The sequence below is a fragment of the Engraulis encrasicolus genome, chromosome 7 (assembly GCF_034702125.1).
Source record: "Engraulis encrasicolus isolate BLACKSEA-1 chromosome 7, IST_EnEncr_1.0, whole genome shotgun sequence".
NCBI classification, from domain to species: Eukaryota; Metazoa; Chordata; class Actinopteri; order Clupeiformes; family Engraulidae; genus Engraulis; species Engraulis encrasicolus.
The window spans coordinates 5,024,626-5,038,112 of NC_085863.1; the positions used below are offsets into that span (position 1 = coordinate 5,024,626).

The 13,487-nt window shown below is 44.8% G+C and overlaps 1 protein-coding gene across 1 annotated transcript in view; it reads right to left on the reverse strand.

Annotated features, from left to right (window-relative positions):
* Nucleotides 1–2,010: 2,010 nt before the first annotated feature.
* Nucleotides 2,011–13,487, reverse strand: part of esama (endothelial cell adhesion molecule a) — a 114,722-nt gene continuing 103,245 nt past the window's right edge. Inside the window, exons 2-8 of the mRNA XM_063202742.1 lie at nucleotides 9,607–9,752; nucleotides 8,478–8,673; nucleotides 7,375–7,530; nucleotides 5,805–5,927; nucleotides 5,169–5,298; nucleotides 2,966–3,061; nucleotides 2,011–2,516 (exon numbers count right to left, since the gene is read on the reverse strand). Coding sequence (XP_063058812.1) covers nucleotides 2,060–2,516; nucleotides 2,966–3,061; nucleotides 5,169–5,298; nucleotides 5,805–5,927; nucleotides 7,375–7,530; nucleotides 8,478–8,673; nucleotides 9,607–9,752 — 1,304 coding nt within the window. The 3' untranslated portion in view covers nucleotides 2,011–2,059. The remainder of the gene's footprint in view (nucleotides 2,517–2,965; nucleotides 3,062–5,168; nucleotides 5,299–5,804; nucleotides 5,928–7,374; nucleotides 7,531–8,477; nucleotides 8,674–9,606; nucleotides 9,753–13,487) is intronic.

Sequence of the window (13,487 nt, forward strand, 5' to 3'; positions counted from 1 at the left end):
TGTTGTAGTAGTTCAACTATGGCTTCACACCATCATGGTTGTGAAATAAACTTTGTGATTCATGATGTCTTTTTATCTTTTTTATAACTATATTTATGGTCATTTTAACCTTTTATTGACCACTGCACTTTATGTCTGTCCTGTGGTATATGTTGCTGTCTATATGTGCTTATGACTTGCTGCACACCTAATCGCCCCTTCTGGGGACAATAAAGTTGAAAAGTTGAAGTTGAAAGTTGATGGTGGCGGACATGGTACACATACTGTACAAAGTTTACAGTGTTGCTATAAAATCTCATCAATGCCTCATCTATGATGCCAGACTCACCCTTCTTAGGAGGCTAACCCCAAACCGCAAACTTCCAGTGCACATACGACCCCAGGGTTAACAAAAGCACCACTACACTGTAAAAATGATGGCTGCGGCCTCAAAAAGGTCCTTAGTTGGATTGAGGGAGAACCTACAGAACTTCTCTGAGGGACTCTAAAAATGGTCTGAAGAACCTACTAGTTCTGGGAAACCCAAGTTCTAGTTCTAAGAACCTTCAAGGGTTCTTCCACAATGAAGGGTTCCTTAAAGAACCGTTTGGTTTCCTGGGTTCTAGGACAAACCTTCAAGAGAACCTCAGGGTTGCTTGGTTGCAAAATGCGGTGGCGTAGGGCCTACTTCCGGCAACTTTTGCATAGAGACAAGAAATAGTACTAAGCAGAATAGTCATTAGATTCTATACCCTCAGTCTGAAATGAAGGGTTAAAAAAAAACCCAGGGTTCTTCGAAAAACCAATTTGTCATATCAAAGTGGCGAACTGAAGGCTCTTTGGGGAACCTACATTACATTTTTACAGTGTAGGAGCAGAAAAAAAAATAGTTGGAGGAGTGTAGCCATTGGAGAGGTTGGTGGCAAGGCAGTTGGACCATTCCCGACACAATGTATAAAAATGAAGTATTGTACGCAGAATTCCAGATACGTAAATAAAAATGGACGGCTAATCTCCATCAGTAGTCTTGTTTTAAGAAAACAAAGTTACTTCTGGGCAATGCAGAGATTTGATTATTTCGCTTCCTTTTAAATCCTACATTGAAAACAAAACAGTAAAAAATACATAGAATCTTACTATAAAATAACAGGCCATGGAACATCATAAAATAATCTTAACAAATGTTTGTTTTCTTTACATTAATTGTATATACTCAATAGAAATGATAAAAAATAAAAATATATAAAAAGAATAATGAAAATTACATCACGTTACAAATGTTCGAAAAAGAATTCCAATTGGATCTTTGCCACGCTGGAGTAATATTCATTGAGTTTGGGCGCGAGTGATCCATCACTTTTTTTCACTGAGCTCTCATAAGGTCTCACTGTAGATATCTCAGTACTGGAGCCAGTGTGTGGTGGTGATATCTTGAGCACTGAGCATTAACAAGATCCCACTACATCATCACTATCATCATCTGAACCAGCGTGTGGTTGTGATGTCTTGAGGGCTGAGCATCAATAAGGTCTCACTATATTACTCCGCTGGTTTGGCTGCAATGTCTTTCGGCTGAACATTTGTACGGTCTCACTGTTATATTGCTCAGCACTGGATATAGTGTGCGGTGGTGATGTCATTTGTAGTCAGCAGTTCAGTTCAGTTCAGTTCAGTTGATTGGCTTCAGGCAGTGTGTCTAGACTGGGTCTCCTCTGCCATCCCAGCACACCCACAACTATGGCCCAGAACGCACAGTAACTTTTGCAGTGTCATTTCAAAACTATTCTGAGCATATATGGCCCCACACAATTAAGTGTTGAATGCAATTCTTTGAATGTTGAATTAGCACTTAGAGAGTTGTAACTTTATTTTAGACCACATGTGGCTTCGTAGTGTTAATTCAGCACCCACCGAGTTAAAAATGTAACACTGAAATTCAATGGGACCATATGCGTTCAGAATAGTGTTGGAATTAAAACTATAGCATTTACTGTGTGTGTGTGGGGGGGGGGGGGTGGGGGGGGTGAAGGGATGGGGGGGGGGGGGGGGGGGCATCGTGGCCCAACCGGCTGGGCTGGCACTAAACGAGCGAGCCGGCCTGGTTCTGGGCGGGCACCATGATGGGTACGCCTCCCATGCGGGAGATGTTGGCAGCGGTGACGCCGGTGGGCACAGGGGGCGGGCGCGGCACCTGGGCAGGAGCAGGGGCGTAGTGAGGGTGATGCATCGGCTCCCCTCCCCTGGTTAACGTGTCACCGTTAGTGCCGTTAGACACCATACCCATGCCCATCATGCCAGGGTTGGCGTGGGCAGCCGGCATGGCGGCCACAGCTGCTGGCATGGCAGAGGAGGCGGCGGGGGGTCCGGAGTTGTTGTGTGGCAGCGTGGCGTTGGTGTTGTACCCGGGTAAGGTGTCTCCCTGGGGACGGGGACGATAGCCGGCCACAACGCTGCCCGCGGCGGTGAGGATGGAGGCGGTGTCGGAGGCCGGGTGGTGGGCGTAGTGGTTGGAGTGGTGGAGGTCGTGGGACAACGGGCTGGTAGAAAAAAACACCCAAAAAAGTAGTTAATAGACCGCATAGAGAGAGAGAGAGAGAGAGAATCGGATGAAGACTAATGAAGTCGAAATGTAATCTTGCCATGAAATAAAATAACAAAGATTAATTGTGATAAATGTTTTTAATCGATTAAAATCGATCAATCGATTAATTGTTTGCATCCCTAACTTAGATAATATGTCATGAACATATGGACACTTTATCATTTGGTGTGTGTGTGTGAGAGAGAGAGGGGGGGGGGTGTATGTACGTGTCTGTAAGAGTGAGCTATACATGGGTAATATATGTGTAAGGATGTGTGTAATGTCTGGAGTGTTCCGTATTTATGTATGTATGTATGCTACTGGACACCTTCATTTCCCCGTGGGATCAATAGATGATACTCTACTCTACTCTACTGTACAGGTTTCAGCGGCACGTCATCGTACCTGGTGTGGACGGAGGATAGCGTGCCGTTCTTGGAGCTGATGGAGCCGGTGCCACTCTTGGCCCAGGAGACACGCTTGGGAGCCTGGGCATCCTCTCTGGAACACACACACACACACACACACACACACACACACACACACACACACACACACACACACACACACACACACACACACACACACACACACACACACATCCATGTGAGAATACACACACGCATGCATACACACACACACACACACACATACATACACACAAATACTATGCAAACACATACACACATGCACACACGTACACACACACATACATACACGGACATGCCACACACACATGCGCACATGCACACTCACATACACGCACACACACACACACATGTGCGTACACGCACACACACACACACACATACGCACATAGAGTCATGAGTAATCTGCATTAAAATACATTATTTAACTTATAAAGTCACACTTTCTTCTGTCCCTTTTAGCTGCACTAATTTATTGAACCATTTCCACCACTTTAAGCATTAGGCTATCATTAGTGCATCTTAGCTATCAAGACACTGTCACATCTGCTATGCTGTAGACTTGGTGGCTGAAGACACTTGCACTTGAACTGTAAGATTCAGGCTATTACTGCTTCATGAGTTCTGAGTCCTTTTCAAAGTCCAATCTCACGCACATCCAGAATGATTTCGGGTGCAGGTTCAAAAGACGTTAAGTTCATAAAATGAAAAAATGAAAAAAGAAGAACCGCAACACTGATGCTCCGATTTACTTCATTTTAATGTGACGTTTCGGGCCACCCTGTCTGAGGAAGGGCCAGGGTGGCCCGAAACGTCACATTAAAATGAAGTAAATGGGAGCATCGGTGTTGCGGTTCTTCTTTTTTCATTTTTTCATTTTCTGAGTCCTTTTTGCAATATACTTAGCTGGCATTTCATTTTTATTCTTTTTGCAAAAGCTACTTTCAGTTATTTATGTACAGGTTATTGGTTACACTTCCTGGAGTTGGGTGCCTTGCTCTTGGATATTTTACTTCAGCCATGGAATCCACACATATTCTACGTTTTGGCAAAGGTGGGATATGAACCTACAACCCTCTGATCCCATTCATTGATGCGAGCTCCTCGCAAACCGGGAGGCTATATGGTAGCTGTCCTTCATTCACAGGAACCTACGGTACAATAGTGGAGTGCATTCAAGACGTAACCCCAAAACAATTCTAACAAAAGGTTTCTCAGTGGTTAACAGTGATATCAGATGTGCTTAAAGGGACAGTTTGGTCAATTTCAACATGCAGTTGTAATGCTCACACTACCCTGGACTTGTCAGTGCCTGAGATTTTTTTTCCTTCTTCTTCAGCCGTTTCCGAGATCCTGGTCATTGTAATGGGGGCAGCTCTTTGTTTACATTTCAAAAAAACATTTTTATTTATTCCCAAAAACATCCAAAAGGGTATAAAACATCAGCAGACAACTAGCAAACAGCAGTACCTTTTGGGAAAATATTTGGAGTTGGCCTATGTTTCATTTTTTAAAAATGTAAACAAACGCTGCCCCCATTAGAATTGCTCATATCTCGGAAAGGGCTGAGCCGAAAAATGTGGCATCACCAGGTACTGACAAGTCAAGGGTAGCGTGAGCAATAAAACTGCATGTTGAAATTGACCAAACTGTCCCTTTAATAACGTGTTAAAAGTCAACCAAAATCTGACTTCAGGAAAGGAGTCATTTTCAAGATGGCCGTTACTGGGGTTTTTAGAGTTTGGTGTTTTTTTCCCCCATAAATGCACTTGACTACAAATGCTCATTCAACACTGGAATATATTGGGTCTTTTCCCACAGAGCCTCTAGTAAGGTTGTTGTTACCAAGATGCCAATAACCATGTCTTAATTACTTTTACTTACAAATGTTGGGTTTAACCGGATCCCACCGCACTCTCGATTAAAAGGTGCCAAACATAAACAAAAACTGTAAAATTGAAAGAAAAATGTCTGCACACTTAAATCTCCTTTGTGTTCTTTTTAATGATAGGCCAAGTTACATATATATAGTCTTATGCTAGTAGAAATCCCTTTGCGGACCACCAGAGCTCTGTCGCGGACCAGAAGTGGTCCCCGGACCACACTTTGAGAATCACTGGGTTATGGTAACCACTTTGGAATCTACAGTGTACAAAGTCAAAGTGCTGTGCGTCTCTTACTTGATTTCATTGGCCAGGTCGTCCTCCGTGTCCCTCCTCCTGGTCCAGAGGAAGATGAGGAAGAGGATGAGGAGGATGAAGCCTATCACAGAGCCCACCGTCGCCCCCGCAATCACCCCTGCCCTCGTGGCTAAAGAAGCAGAAGATATAACACATACAATGTCAATCACCCCTGCTCTCGTAGCTAAAGAAGCAGAATATATAACACATATAATGTCAATCACTCCCACTCTCGTGGCTAAAGAAGCAGAAGATACAGTATAACACATATAATGTCAATCACCCCCGCCCTCGTAGCTAAATAAGCAGAAGATACAGTATAATACATATAATGTCAATCACCCCTGCTCTCGTGGCTGCAGGACCACAAGAAGAACCAGATGTAGACACGGATCTAATGTCAAAATTCCTCGCTCATTACCGTAAGTGTCATTTGGACTACTATGTACATTACTACTACATACCTAGGCACGACATAAAAGCTTCATAACACACGTTGCACGCACACACGCACACACGCACGCACCCACACACACACACACACACACACACACACACACACACACACACACACACACACACACACACACACACACACACACACACACACGCACGCACACACACACACACACACACCTGTGATGACTTCCAGGTTGATGTAGCAGGTCTCTGCGCCGGCGGAGTTGGAGGCGTTGCACACGTACTTCCCCGACATGCCGCTCGTCAGGTTGGTCAGCTCCAGCGTCCCCGCCCTCTCGTCTGGGGAGAGAGCAGATTGGCAGCTTGGAGTTATATAATAACAGGAGGTAAGGATATTGTTGCGCTCTAGATGTTAAGAAAAGTAACTAGGTGCGTGGACCCAAAAGAAGTAAGGTATAAGGTTGGAGCAGGTTCGCACACTAAACAAGACACAAAGGTCAAGCACAAGGAGTTTTTTTATTAGAGCAGGGTAGAGCAGACGTTTCAGGCTGTTGCCATCATCAGTGCTCTCTGTGCTTGCCTGAGTTATAATAACAGCAAAAATCAAGAAATACATTCAGTGTGCAGACCTCCACCAAAAATCAAGAAATACATTCAGTGTGCAGGCCTCCTCCACCAAGGAGGTCTTTCTGTCTTCTTTTTGTGGAGTTAGAAACGGCAATGCCCAGATTCATATAGGTTAGCAATGGGGAAGGATCTTTTAAAAATTCCTGGTTCCGCTTCGTGGTCCGGATCAGCACCAAAATGTAATCACTTGTTCCTTTGGTCATTTTCAATAATTATCATTCTATTTCTATGATTTTGTGAGGCTGGACAGCTCCAGGGTGCCCGCCCTCTCATCTGGGGAGAAGGAGGAGTAGGAGACAAGATTGTGAGTGCATCTTAATATGCGACCTCCACTTGCCTCCTCCACTTGCCTCCTCCACTTGCCTCCTCCACTCGGTTCTCGTCATGATGACATCACTGACAACAGCATTATATTTCAATATCTTGCAAAAGCTCAATTGTAGAGTCTTTTTCTCATTTGCAATTGGGATGGTGAATGAAAAACAGTCCCTCAAAAGGTGTTGTGGCTAGGCTGACAGCTGGGAAACTTTATCGTTTTCTCCACGGAGGAGGGGCCAGGAGGCGGGACGAGGAGACAAGCGCAAGTGGAGGAGGCAAGGTCGCATATTAAGACGCACTCTGTGTGTTTAGCCCGTTTAAACCAGGGGAGCAGGATTCGGCTGGTTAGCTTCGCCGATTAGCAAGTCACAATTTTCGCATTTCCGACATCCACTTCGCTCCACTTTGCTCATGATGATTGGTGGGTGCGCAACCTTTACAGGTCTGTGGTTGGGCACCTCCATGCATCCAATGCCCGTCTTCCATATAGCTTTCTGATTAACCGTAAGTCAGACAATAACGTGGCACGTAATTGGCTGAGTAAACTGTCGGCGGAAACGACTCCATCTTTGAAGCTGAAAAATTTGTTCAATTTTGGCTGAATTCACTAGCCTAGCATTTCCCATTGAAATGACTGGAGGCGGGACTTATTCACTCTCTCCAGTTCTTATACTACCTCCATGGTTGAGACAGAGAAATATAAGTTTGTTGTTACCAGAATGGCCATGACCAAGTTGCAGTTGTGATTGGCCACTTACTTGGTAATAGGATGAAAGATGACATTGTGATTGGCTAAGTGGCCACCACGTGGTACAAGAAGACATTGTGATTGGCTACTTACTGGCCATGGGGTGGAAGAAGACGTTGTGATTGGGGCTGGCCTTGGTCCACTTGTAGAGGGGGGCCGGCTTCCCCTCGTCCGAGTTACAGCTCAGGGTGATGTTGCCCTTCAGCACCGGCTTGCCGCTCATCTTGCACTCCGGCACAGTAGGGGGCACTGTGGGGATTAGGCAGAAAGAAACACAGATCCGTTACGCCCATAGATATGAAGAACACTAGATACCACGTTGACCACGTCTTTGTAGGCTATTGCAACGAATGTTTAGCCGGCCATCCACCGGAGACCAGGCAATGCACATTACCCTGTAGGTACTCTGTAGGTGGAACTATTGAGAAGGGTCATAGACTGTCAAAGATGTTGAATATGGTAACCAAGATCAATCATTCCATTAATTCTCCTGGTCTCCTAAAGGGGTGTGGCTACCATTGGACTGTATCTAAGAACCTTACGTTGTGTGGATTCCAGAAGAAAGTCCTTATCCTGTTGTCATACATTTGCTGTACATGCTTACATAGCACTGGTCAAGTCGTAGTGCTTTGCTAAAGGCCCTGTGCGATGCCATATCAGTGTAGTGCTATGGTAGTTAACTTTTCAATGACTATTACAGCGTTCCATTGATGGAAAGGCATTATGGGGCTACGGTAGCCTGGTCCTTACCATCCCATAATACTATCATTTCATTTCGTATTTATGGTCTGGCATTTGTTTGCTCTGAAGCGATTGTAGGAAGCAGGAAGTTTGCACTCAGTTATGGTTTGAAATTATTGGACACCTCTCACCCAATCGTTGGCAGTTACTCAACAACAACATAGCGCAGACCAATGGCTCTGGCGCAGATGTGTACGTCATTGTCACGAGCGTCCTCCCCCTTTTGCCCCCACGTGGGGGCGTATATTCGCTTATTGGCTGTTTTCTGGGGGGGTGTTGCGATCAAAATTCTACTTCTCCAGGCACTCCAGAGAGCAGCACGGCCAGACTACAGTAGTGGAGCCAATCCTTTGGCGGAAGTACGTAGGATGGCTCGCGAGGCTACTACGGACCATCTCTACCGTATCAGTTGTCTCTGGTCCACCTGATGTGTGGTGCAATCCCGCCCCGTTTACCTTTGACATCCAGGTACACCTGTCGTGAGACGGTGTTTCCGGGCTCGATGAACAGGCAGGAGTATCTTCCCGAGTCGGCCTCCCTGGTGTTGTTGATGAAGATGGAGAAGTTTTTATCGGGCATGTTATGCACGAAGCCCACGCGACCAGTGTACTCCGGCCCCACATTGATCTGCCTGTATGCATACGTGGCCACCTGCCCAGGAAAATAATATGCTAGCATTAGCAATGTGTCAGGAGAAAGAGAGAAAAGGCTTTTCTCAGATGAAGGCTCTGCCAGTGTTGCCAAAAGAAAATCAGCCAAAGTCGCTAGTGGCTGGCTGAAAAGGCGCTAGATTAGTTTTTTTTTGTCACCAGGGACGTCAAAAAGTCACTAAATCTAACGACAAAGTCACTAATTTGGTAACACTGGGCTCTGCTCTGTTACTGTTTTTTTTTACCGTACATCTAGTAGGTGGGTAATAACAGTTCATATTATTCCAGTGACATTTCATCAGCAAATGAATAAGACATTTGCTATCTTTACATGAGACATTTAATTCGTAATTAATTCACTTTAATTCTGAATAAAGCTTAAAGGGACACTGTGCAGGAAATGGTCAAAAAAGGTACTGCAACTATGCTGCTCATTGAAACTGGGCTGCCTATTGCCAAATTTGATCTTTACATGAAAGTTTACTAAGTAATAAACAAATATTTTCTAGTATGGTCCAATTACAGTCATTTTTGCAGCTAAAAATGGCTATTTTTGGAAATTCAAAATGGTTGACCATGGAGAAGATCCCCCTTTTCATGTATGAAAAGTGCAATTTTTCCAGTCATAATGAATGCTTACAATTTGATGGTGGTGGTAAGTATTCATGAAAAAGGTAACATTAGTGAATGGGTAGCATGAATTCTGTAAATAAACAACTAAAAATCTCACACAGTGTCCCTTTAATTCTGCTTTGAAAACGTCAAGTAAACTCTGCAGAACCATTTAATTCTGAATTATTCATTCGGAATTAAAAACGTCATGTAAAAGTAGCCATTGAAATTAGTAGCCATAGTGTCATATTACTATGTGTGCAACCTACAAAAAGAGGCTACTCTCATGACGTATATAACTAAAGGTCAGTTTTCTACTCACATGAGTGGTCTGGTCTGTGATGAGGCTCCATGCGACGGACCAGTCCTGGTTGCTCAGACTCTGGCTGTAGACGGCCGGCAAGAAGGCCTTCTGCCCCTGCACCACCGTCACATTGGGCACCGGAGTCAAGATGTCCGCCGTCTCGCCTGTTAGGGGCACAGCAAAAACACATGTGGTCACATTGGGCACGAGGGGTGTAAATCACAGCCTCCATGACGATACGATTCAATATAGATTTCTTAAGGCAGCGATTTGATTAGTTTTGATACTTAAGAATGGCTCACGATACAATACGATTCGATTTTTTCCCAATTACTTATCCACTTCTATTATGTTATGGAGCCAGGGCATTATATTATTTACACCCCTGTTGGGCACTAATGTTACAAAAGAGCAGAGCAGTAAATACGTGTGGTCACATTGGGTACAGGTGTCATGATCTCTGCTGCTCTGGCATCTATTGGGAGCAGAACAAAAGCACATGCGGTCCAGTTGAGAAGAATGGTCATAACTTGGCTGATAGTGATCGTACTGTATGTTTGGCTAGTATGATTAATGTCTACTTGCCTAATTTGGCTAGTGACGACAACGTTAATTTACCGTATAGCCCTGGTAATGAGTGTCAAGATCTCCTCTGTGTCACCGGTCAGAGGGACCACAATAACACAAGCAGACACTTTGTCCACTGGAGAATGAACAATACTTTTACATTTCATCACACTTAGTTCATGCTCCTTTGTCAGCAAAACATACAGTTGTTCAGGGAAGGTTCTGTGGGGCTAGGTGCCTTGCTCAAGCGCACTGTGACTGTGAATGATGATTAGTTGTGTTCTTCCATTCGTCCTAATCAGAAGTACAAACACCTTGTATACTTTGTATACTGCTGCATTTGCATTGCTGGTATTTTTGCATATCGGTGCACCCATATTCTTCCTAATACTGTATAGTAAGTATTTTGTAGACAGTATATTGCTGTACTTGGTACCGCTAGTATTTTTTGTATATTCCACCTACACTCTCCCTAATTGTACATACTGTATATATTGTATACTTTGTATATTGCTGCATTTTGTATCGCTAGCGTTTTTGTACACTGCTGCATCCTGTACTTCCCACACTTTGTAGATTGCGATTTACTGCACATCCTCTTTTGTGAGTCGCTTTGAATGAAAGCATCGGGAAAACAAAATGTAATGTAATGTGATGTAATGACTTGACCCTACAACCTTTTGACCCCGAATCAAGACCCATAACCCCCGCCGTCACCTTATAGGCCATAGCTGACCAGAGACAAGCACAACCACATGCACACATGATCATTACAAGATCAGCGGGAAGGAATATTATGTCACATTTCATCACATTACATTAAGCCCATGTTACTTTGCTGCTATGAAGCCTTTAGGCAGAGTTCTCTTGGAGCAGTGTGGGGTCAAATGTCATGCATGCTCAAGGGCACTTCACTTCCGTCATAGATTAGGATTAGTAGTGCTGTACGCTCCCCCAGCCATCCACCTCCCTCCTACTCGTATGGCATTCAAACCTGCAACCCACTTTGATCCGAAGGTCCATCAACATGAGCTTCCCCTGACCAGTAGGATATACTGTATATAGCTGCCTGCTGCTCCATGGTAGAGAACAATGATACACATTAGAAGATGACTGCAGAGCAGAGATCTAATGCATCCCTTCAATCAATCTACCTATCCATCAGTCCATCTACTGTACCTATCCATAAATCCATCCATCCACCCATCCATCCATCCATGATCCATCCATCCATCCCTCCATCCATCCATCCATCCATCCATCATCCATCCATCCATCCATCCATCCATCCATCCATCCATCCATCCATCCATCCATCCATCCATCCATCCATCCATCCATCCATCCATCCATCCATCCATCCATCCATCAAAGGTGCACTGTGTAGGATGGTACCACAGAAGTATATTCCATCCATTTAATCAATCAATCAATCTACCTATCCATCAGTCCATCTACCGTACCTATCCAAAAATCCATCCATCCATCCATCAATCCATGATCCATCCATCCATCTATCCATCCATCCATCCATCCATCCATCCATCCATCCATCCATCCATCCATCCATCCATCCATCCATCCATCCATCCATAAATCCATCCATCCATCCATCCATCCATCCATCCATCCATCCATCCATCCATCCATCCATAAATCCATCCATCCATTCATCCATCCATCCATCCATCCATCCATCCATCCATCCATCCATCCATCCATTTACCCATCCATCCATCCATCCATCCATCCATCCATCCATCCATCCATCCATCCATCCATCCATCCATCCATCCATCCATAAAGACAGCATCACTTACACTTCTCCAGAGAAAGTAAATAGTACTCTGTCCAGCAAAGTCGCTTTCCCATCGTAGGGAGTTAGTTGAACTTCAGCTTTCTGCAGGTTTTGTAGGTCAACATACGGACATGTGCACGCACACACACACGCACTCACACACACACGTACACGCACACATGCACACACACACACACGCACATGCACACACACACGCACACCAGGAGATGGGCAAAAGGCAGAGAAGACAGATTCTGGCCCGAGTTTAGCCGAACTGAATCGCCTTCCTGAGGCGCCGGATCCACTCTCTTCTCTTCAATCCTCTGGTCCACAATCCCTCCTTTCGTTCCCTCTCAGCAGCAGACTTCTGGAATCCCTCCTTTCATACTCTCTCTCTCTCTCTCTCTCTCTCTCTCTCTCTCTCTCTCTCTCTCTCTCCTTTCTTTCCCTCTCAGCAGCAGACGTCTGGAATCCCTCCTTTCATACTCTCTCTCTCTCTCTCTCTCTCTCTCTCTCTCTCTCTCTCTCTCTCTCTCTCTCTCTCCTTTCTTTCCCTCTCAGCAGTAGATGTCTGGAATATCTCCTTTCGTTCTCTCTCTCTCTCTCTCTCTCTCTCTCTCTCTCTCTCTCTCTCTCTCTCCTTTCTTCCCTTCTCAGCAGTGGGAGGCTAGAGCTTGTAGTCAGTACTGATGCTGAGCTCTGACAGGCAGCTGATAACTCTGCTCCAGACCAGACACTGAGCTCTACCGCCCTGCCCTTCTCTCCCCACTCCAACCCCTCCTCATTCTCTCTCTCTCTCTCTCTCTCTCTCTCTCTCCCTCTCTCTCTCTCTCTCTCTCTCTCTCTCTCCCTCTCTCTCTCTCTCTCTCTCTCTCTCTCTCTCTCACATGCATACTCACATAGGCACGCATGCATGGACGCACGCACGCACGCAAAAATAGAGACTGAGACCGTATCTGTGTATGTGTGTGGTAGAAAGTGTATGTCTGTTAGTGTGTGTGTGGGTAAATCCAAGAGATTATGGAAAAGAGTGAAAGCCATGACAATGTCACCCCGATGGTGTCCCCATGCCAACGCTGTCCTTCTTCCAAAATAGTGATTTTGCAGAGTTACGCTAGCCAACACTTTAAAGGGACACTGTGTGAGATTTTTAGTTGTTTATTTCCAGAGTTCATGCTTCCCGTTCATTAATGATACCTTTTTCATGAATACTTATCACCACCATCAAATTCTAGAAAAATCACACTTTTCATACATGAAAAGGGGGATCTTCTCCATGGTCCGCCATTTTGAATTTCCAAAAATAGCCATTTTTAGCTGCAAAAATGACTCTACTTCGACCATACTAGAAAATATTTGTTTATTACTTAGTAAACTTTCATGTCAATATCAAATTTGGTGATAGCCACCCCAGTTTCAACGAGCAGCAGGGAAGCTGACAGGGGGGGACAAAGGGGTATTTTGTCCCGGGCCCAGGGGGATCGGGGGCCCAGAATTGGGTCCCCATTACATTGCATGTATTGGAAAGGGGGCC